This window comes from Girardinichthys multiradiatus, chromosome 18 (genome assembly GCF_021462225.1).
Source record: "Girardinichthys multiradiatus isolate DD_20200921_A chromosome 18, DD_fGirMul_XY1, whole genome shotgun sequence".
Taxonomy (NCBI): domain Eukaryota; kingdom Metazoa; phylum Chordata; class Actinopteri; order Cyprinodontiformes; family Goodeidae; genus Girardinichthys; species Girardinichthys multiradiatus.
The window spans coordinates 51,101,543-51,110,136 of NC_061810.1; the positions used below are offsets into that span (position 1 = coordinate 51,101,543).

An 8,594-nucleotide genomic window follows, 5' to 3' on the forward strand; every position below is an offset into this window, starting at 1 on the left:
TTTGGAGCCAATCAGTTTATTGATCAGTTTTTATTATTTCTGTACAAACTTGATTGATCCTCTTCAAACCCGAGACGGATACAGCATCTGCAGAGACAGGAAGACACACCATCAGAATAAAAGCAGCAGGACACTTTCACAATAAGAGACTATTGCCCCTTTTCCACTGGCTCAATTTGGCCCTTCTCGACTCCACTCGGCCCGCTTTGCAAGCGTTTTACTGTTTTTTCCGTACCGGTACCTCGTCCCTGCACCCGAGCAGGTCCGACTGAGTCAGAGTCGGGACCACACGTGACGTGAACAGCCTGATGTCCACTGATTGGCTGTGGGATCAGGAGGAATGAGAAGGTTTTCACTGAGACAGTGCAGGAAAAGTTAATAAAACTAATACTAAGCACCACAGTGGCCGGATCGGGTCATACATGTAATTTCACCATTTACGGGTCATAAACCAGCCTGAAGACTAAAAGAAAAGGGACAGATCAGCTTTCTGAATGACTCGCAGGTAGGGGGCGCTGGATTTAAACCAGCTGATCACACCTAAAGTCAGCTGTTCAGAAGCACAAACGTTTCCCCCAAAACACACAGAACAGAACCACCATGAACCAGCGGGTTTGGTTCTGACATTTATTGACGGTCCTTCAGAGAACCAGCGTCTGCAGGAGGAAGCAGCAGGCAGAGAGGAAGACTTGCTGAATCCATGGAGCACAAAGATCCAACCTAAAACTAACTTCAAAAGGTCAAAGGTCTTGTGCTTTTAAGTCCTGGTCCTCATTATCGCCACGGATGAGAGAAAAACTTCCTTATTGAGCCCTAACTGGAAAATTCTTCAGGCAAACTCTGGAGCTTCACCATCCAGACAGCAGTGCCTCTCCTCCCAGCTTCTCCTGCCCGCCCTCACATCAGAACCTCTGAGCATTATTCTACAAGTTCTGGTTGGGCTGTGGTCCAGTGGATCATTTTAAACATAAAAAACATAAATAAGACATTCTTGCATATGGCTGGAGGCGAGGTTTCAGCCTTTGGTGGGTCAGTGGAGACCACAGGTACCGTACCGAGTAGAGTGAAACCGGGTGGAGCAGAGCAGTGCTGGCTAAAACGAGCCAGAGGAAAAGGGGCATAATACAAGTCCTTCTCAAAATATTAGCATATTGTGATAAAGTTCATTATTTTCCATAATGTCATGATGAAAATTTAACATTCATATATTTTAGATTCATTGCACACTAACTGAAATATTTCAGGTCTTTTATTGTCTTAATACGGATGATTTTGGCATACAGCTCATGAAAACCCAAAATTCCTATCTCACAAAATTAGCATATTTCATCCGACCAATAAAAGAAAAGTGTTTTTAATACAAAAAACGTCAACCTTCAAATAATCATGTACAGTTATGCACTCAATACTTGGTCAGGAATCCTTTTGCAGAAATGACTGCTTCAATGCGGCGTGGCATGGAGGCAATCAGCCTGTGGCACTGCTGAGGTCTTATGGAGGCCCAGGATGCTTCGATAGCGGCCTTTAGCTCATCCAGAGTGTTGGGTCTTGAGTCTCTCAACGTTCTCTTCACAATATCCCACAGATTCTCTATGGGGTTCAGGTCAGGAGAGTTGGCAGGCCAATTGAGCACAGTGATACCATGGTCAGTAAACCATTTACCAGTGGTTTTGGCACTGTGAGCAGGTGCCAGGTCGTGCTGAAAAATGAAATCTTCATCTCCATAAAGCTTTTCAGCAGATGGAAGCATGAAGTGCTCCAAAATCTCCTGATAGCTAGCTGCATTGACCCTGCCCTTGATAAAACACAGTGGACCAACACCAGCAGCTGACACGGCACCCCAGACCATCACTGACTGTGGGTACTTGACACTGGACTTCTGGCATTTTGGCATTTCCTTCTCCCCAGTCTTCCTCCAGACTCTGGCACCATGATTTCCGAATGACATGCAGAATTTGCTTTCATCTGAAAAAAGTACTTTGGACCACTGAGCAACAGTCCAGTGCTGCTTCTCTGTAGCCCAGGTCAGGCGCTTCTGCCGCTGTTTCTGGTTCAAAAGTGGCTTGACCTGGGGAATGCGGCACCTGTAGCCCATTTCCTGCACACGCCTGTGCACGGTGGCTCTGGATGTTTCTACTCCAGACTCAGTCCACTGCTTCCGCAGGTCCCCCAAGGTCTGGAATCGGCCCTTCTCCACAATCTTCCTCAGGGTCCGGTCACCTCTTCTCGTTGTGCAGCGTTTTCTGCCACACTTTTTCCTTCCCACAGACTTCCCACTGAGGTGCCTTGATACAGCACTCTGGGAACAGCCTATTCGTTCAGAAATGTCTTTCTGTGTCTTACCCTCTTGCTTGAGGGTGTCAATAGTGGCCTTCTGGACAGCAGTCAGGTCGGCAGTCTTACCCATGATTGGGGTTTTGAGTGATGAACCAGGCTGGGAGTTAGTGTGCAATGAATCTAAAATATATGAATGTTAAATTTTCATCAGGACATTATGGAAAATAATGAACTTTATCACAATATGCTAATATTTTGAGAAGGATCTGTATGTGAATAATGGTTCTGTCAGGTCATATGAAACCGGTTGACGAACCACGGTTCTATTCACTCCATGTGTTTAACAGAACATCCATTTCAAAGTAAAAATCCTGATTCAAATGATCTAACAGCCTTTAATTCAAATTATAAACAGATTGAGTTTTTATACGGTTCTGAGAATAATTTATTATCTTGATTCACTGAATATCTAGAATTACTACAAGCCAATGTTGAGGGTTGCTGTGAAAAACAATCAGCTGTTTGATATTTTTCCTCCAGAAAGATGGAAGCTAAATACAGAATAAAGATACCCTGCAATCCTTTGAAGGTTTGAGGAAAACATGTTTATTGTGAAGAACATCATCCCTTCCTCATATTCTGCTCTTTATGGAGCAACACTGACTCAATTTACCAAGCAATCACTGATCAATTCTATCAATTACATTAGAAGTACAAATGTACTTCCAGGTTTTGTATAAGAAAAGTTGAAATGCCTATTTATCAAAGTCTGAGGGATGTTCAGGACAGCTGAGATGTTGAGGGTGGACACGGAGGCCAGTCAGAAGGAGGAACTGATTCATGGACATTTGGTGTAAAGAACCTCCCTGGTTATTAAATGTTAAAACAGCTTGCCATAGGGGAGCAATTAGGAACTCTGCTCGCTCCAGAACTTTCTCCTTCATTTTACTGCTGCAAAGTCAATGCCAGCGACTTGTGAAGCGACTTGTGAAGCGATGTGAGAAGCGACGTGAGAAGCGACTCGAGAAGCGACTTGTGAAGCAACTCGAGAAGCGACTTGTGAAGCGACTCGAGAAGCGACTTGTGAAGCGACGTGAGAAGCGACTCGAGAAGCGACTTGTGAAGCGACTCGAGAAGCGACTTGAGACGACGCATGTTGTGAATTGGTTCTATAGAAATAAAAGAAAATACTTTTTTCTTAACTTTTTTAAGAGGAACGTGGCGGAAAAATTTAAAGGTTTTAAAATCATGCTTCATCATGGGACCAGAAACAGACCCATTCCTGGTGCTGGCGAGCCCATCAGGACAGCACCACAGAGAGGAGACCATTAAGAGCCAGAGATGATCTGCTGGGTAGGCATGGGACCTTTCACCTTTGGCTCGGTACCTGGGAAGATACCACTAGTCAGCGGTACCAGTTTTTGATACCATTATGTGGTAATAAATGTTAAATTTGTTTAGTAACAAAATCCCCAAAATTTTAATTTAACATATTTCTTCTTAATATATAAACTGAATAAATCAAAACAACATGTAGGTGTTTGTTTTGGAACATCTCAGTTGTTTCAAACATTTCTTCAAAATGAAACATGTTTCTTCTTAATAATTCCCAAATTAAACCCAGCCACGTTGCTGGCTGCAGACGAGTCGCTAGCGGATGCAGCCGTGCTGACGGTGTTGAATGCAGGAGATGTAGCCGTAGATCTGAGGCTGACCAGAAAAATCTTGAGCCCAACCAGGTGCTTCCTCGAATGTACTGAACTTGGTACCCATCCCTACTATTGGCATTTAGTTTAAGACTGAGGTTTAGAGCTAAACTGGAATCAAGATAATACTGATGGAGACAGAGGGAGCGCCCCCTGGTGCAAGAGCAGGGAAACACCCACCTTTCTATTCTCCAATCATCTCTGACTGGTTTTCACACAGAGATTCAGCTGAGCTACATGAATTAATCTCGCAACTTTTAAACGCGGTGCGTCTTCTTGTTGGTCTTTGAGCCTGGTTCCAATGTTGCACCGTTTCAGAACCACTGCAGACCCCCAGCAGCTTCTGATGCTTCATACATGGAGCAGAACATCAGAGTCTAGCTTGTATCGCTCGCAGACTATCAGAAGAAATCAGGTCTGGGTGACATCAGGAACTCCCTGAAGTCTGAACCCATTTAATCTGCAGCAGCTCAACCCGAAGCTTTAAATTATTGCTGGTAGGGTAAACTTTAGGTACCATGCAGGGAAATTCTGCATGTTGGTCATAATTGTGGCCAGTTGGATGAGCTTTTACTGCCCAGACTGGAGATCCATTTAAAGTGGTCCAGATGCTGAAGCTCACAGACTGCTGGAGACATGATGTTTAAGGAAGAGAGAAATAAACAGGAAATTATCGTCACCTTTCAGCTCCAACACCACCCAAGATGAAACGTGTAAAACTTTCTGGGTTTTAAAATGCATTTTTTTATTTGACAGAATGACCATCAGCTGTATCTCCACAACAAAAGTTAAAGTGTCCCACCAGGAAGAAGCTCCATCAGGACCAAGAAAGCCATTTGTAAACAGAAGCTGTTAGAAACAAGAGGTCCTCCTGGTCCAACAGGAAGAACTCAGCAGTTCACCCGGCTGACCCAATCTGAGGTCAAACATGGATCAGGATTTTAAACGGCCTGAATCTGCATCTCTTCTCTAATGGTGAACCAGGAAGCAAAAAAAAAAAAAAAAAAGGTTTGGTCTAAATGCTAAGGACCAGCAGAGGGCGCTGTGATAACTGCACTTCTCAGAGAGGACACAGAAACTTCATGTTCAGTCTGAGCTGTCCACCACCACACAGCAACTCACTGTGGTCCAGCATCTGCAGGAGGCTGGGAAACATTAGAAGATCTGCAGCCAATCAGAAGGTTGGGATGTAGACAGGAGTACAGTGAAAAGCAGTTTGGGTTCAATGGCTGCTGAGATTCACCAACATAACATCGACCAGAAAACACCAGCAGTATTTTAACTGATATAATAGTTATGATTTCATCTGTTCGTGTCTCTGTACCTTTAAATGAGCCGAGCTCGGCTCCTGTCATTGGCTGGCTCTGTCTGCCATTTTAAAAGGATTCAAACAAGAAAAAGTTCTTAATAATAAAGTTAATAAAAACTAGTCATTTTTAAAGCTATGGTTAAAAAACTGTTATATATGAGCTAAAATGAGGCTTTTTCCTTGTGGAGCTGCACGCTGACTGACCTGAGGTCTGTTCCCTGTTCAGTCTTTACATTTTGTTTCCTGGAATGCATAAAATTAATAAATGGTATAAAATAATTATATCAAATAATGAACTGTGACTGATCTCAGAGTATACACAAAGTCTGATCTGGACCTCAATAGAACCTCCTGTTCTACAGCAGCTGGAGGACTCAGAAACAAGCAGAAGAACTCACCACCCGGACTCTGTGTCCAATGGCCTTAGCTGGCAGGTTGCTGCTAAACTTGGCTCTGACCATCCCGCTGTTCCCGTGGGCCCGGGTCACCTTCCCCCAGATAACTCTGGTCCTGTTGGGTTTACCACCGGGCGTCACTGTATTCCTGCACACAGACAGTCAGATTAAGCTCAGCCTGCAGCAACAGCATCAAGACGCGGGCCGCAGCACGCACTTCTTAGCTTTGTAGACGTAGGCGCATCGTTTGCCCAGGTAGAAGTCCACCTCGTCCCGGCTATAGCAGCCTTCCAGCTTCAGCAGCGCTGTGTGCTCGCGCTGGTTCCGTAGGCCGCGCTTGTAGCCGGTGAAGATGGCCTTACTCCACAGTCTGGAAGACAGGGGTCAGAGGTCAACCAAAGCCAGTTGGACTTAACATGATCAGAACTTCAGAACATAAACCTAGTCAACAGGTCTGGAACCAGAACCTGTGGTTTTAAATTCCACACTCTTAGCAATATCTGATAAACAAGGGACTTATTCAGATGCCACAAAAATCTAACGATAAATAAAAAGCAGAGAACAAGAGTTCTCCACAGCCTTTCAAAGAGTTCCTGATCTAAAACCTTCACCACCACCTGGCAGTCACCTGAAGAACCTCAGAAACACACCTGAGGCTTCCCAAACAGCTCTACCTGGAATGATTTCTGTGATAACTGCAGCAGAAGCTGCAAATACAGGAAAAAGCCCAGTTTACATTCAGATCCTTCTGAAAACTGGGACATGGGCCAAAACCTGAGAATACTAACATTTCCAGACTTTCCTACACTGGTTCCCGTGAAGGTCCGAGTTTCCATGATTAAATCCTGATAACTCACTACAGTTTAGCTGTAACATTAAGGTGGACTATCTGCAGGATTCTGTGGTATTCCTCCGGCTGATCAAAGATCCCAAAATCTGTTTTAGTTTGAACCAACTGAACCCTTATCAGGTCCTGCATATGGTCCTGGTTCTGTTCAGGAGACATCTCACTGGACAGGTGAGAGGGTGGACGTACCTTCCAGGCATCGTTTGTCCTTTTCAGGTGAGTTCACCTGCAAACAGACATACATTACAATTTAATCACAGAACACATTATATACACACATGCAGAGCATTTCTTTGTAAACCGGGTGAATTTGAGATGAAATTATCTGTATAAAACTGCAGCAGAAGCTCTGAGGAACCTTCAGATGTTCCGTGGCATCTCTGATCAGACAGCAACTCATCATCTTATAACCCTAACCTGAGCTTTCTATGACTTTCCATTACAGGTGCGCCAACATAATAAAACTCAGAACCGTAATCAGTACCGTCCCGTTTCTCAAATTGTTCCGTGATGCGATGATAAAGAAAGTGGGTTCGTTTTGGACGATGGTCTATTAGAACCCGAACGTGGAGAGGAGATCGGCTGCTCGTTTTCCATCATTTATCCAAATTTCAGCAGAACTGAAGCCCACAGGGTGAGCAGAAACGTGGGTTAGCTGAAGCTCATGGCGGGCGGTTAGTCCTGGGTTTAAATGATTTATAACAAGGTTGAACACTAACATTGAACCTTAATGACACACACAAAGAACTTAAATCCGCCTTAATGATCCGAGACCCCTCCGTTCCACTCTGAGCCCGGCTACTCACCGGAACGCCGGAGTCGGAACGGGTTACGCTAATTTCTGTTAGCTCCACTATCCGACCTAAATCTCCGCCATCGGAGATCCCACCGCGGACATAAACACCCCGAAGGAGCGAGGGCAGTCTACTCTCTCTACACGGGTGAATATTTACCGCAGGTAAGCCAGTGTGCGGGAGATATACAACTTTAATCGTACAGTTACAGAATTACCTGCGAACGGTCCACAAAGATGGAGGAAAAGACAGGACGCAAGGCCTGCCGGGTAATCACAGTGCAGGGAGGTGTCCACTGAGCTGCCTGATCAAAAATAACAAAACCTTCAAATTTAACACGCAGGAAAACTAAGATTATGTTTAACATTAACCACTACCCTCATTCATGAAAGGTAAAACAAAAATAATCAGTTATGAAAATCAAACTCTCAATAAAAAATGGAATTTCAATCCACGAATGGCAATCAGTTTAACACGTTAATGAAGCCGCCATATTGGCAGAGTCGATAATCATAGTTTCAGCTTGAAATACAACTGCTGACAAAAAGTTTTATATTTTACTTTAGAGTAATAAAAATGTATGACTTTATTGTTTCATTTACATCCTGGCTATGCTTTTAATTTGTTTTACTTTCAATTCATGTTTAAATGGTATTCTTTAGTTTTTTTAATGTGATTCTCTTCTCTATCCATTTCTTTGTTTTCCTGTAAAGCATGTTAATACACCTCGTCTATGAACGGTGCTACATAGGAACGGAGTTACTGACAGATATTAAGTTGTTACCACCATGATGTTAAATGAAAAAAGCTATTTTTGCAGACACCATTACTGCAAACAGTCAAGTAGATGCCCCAAATAAACACACCAGTTGACTGAATTTCTTGTAGTATATTGCACCTTAACCACATGCGTTTTGTAGCCCTGGATATTTGACTGCTCTCCCTGAAAGAATTGGTAAGGTTTATTGAGATTTAAATGTTTCTCTTGCACTGACCTTACTTTTAATTATAGTCCATACATCTTTAACGAAAGGGCAGAACTTGGCATGACCAAAGAATCTACGAAAGGTTGCTCACAGCGGCGCCTAGTGGCGATGTGTAGTATCGAGCGGCGAGCTCGTTGGTGGCGTGGAAGTGGTGCAGGCTCCCGCGGTCGCTACACAGGTCGAGCGGCGCTTGGGTGCAAGGGCCACCCAATGCTGCTTGCAGCTTTAATTAGGCCCGAGCAGGAAGCCTGCAATGGCCTATTGTGCAGACAGCATTACT

The 8,594-nt window shown here is 44.0% G+C and overlaps 1 protein-coding gene across 1 annotated transcript; it reads right to left on the reverse strand.

Moving 5' to 3' along the window:
• Window positions 1–7,643, reverse strand: rpl35a (ribosomal protein L35a). The gene is made up of 5 exons (XM_047392674.1): window positions 7,546–7,643; window positions 6,724–6,760; window positions 5,905–6,057; window positions 5,691–5,835; window positions 1–87 (listed from the first exon to the last, which is right to left on the reverse strand). Exons 2-5 carry the CDS (start codon window positions 6,732–6,734, stop codon window positions 64–66), a joined length of 333 nt encoding a protein of 110 aa, XP_047248630.1. The 5' UTR covers window positions 6,735–6,760; window positions 7,546–7,643; the 3' UTR covers window positions 1–63.
• Between the last annotated feature and the right edge of the window lie 951 nt (window positions 7,644–8,594).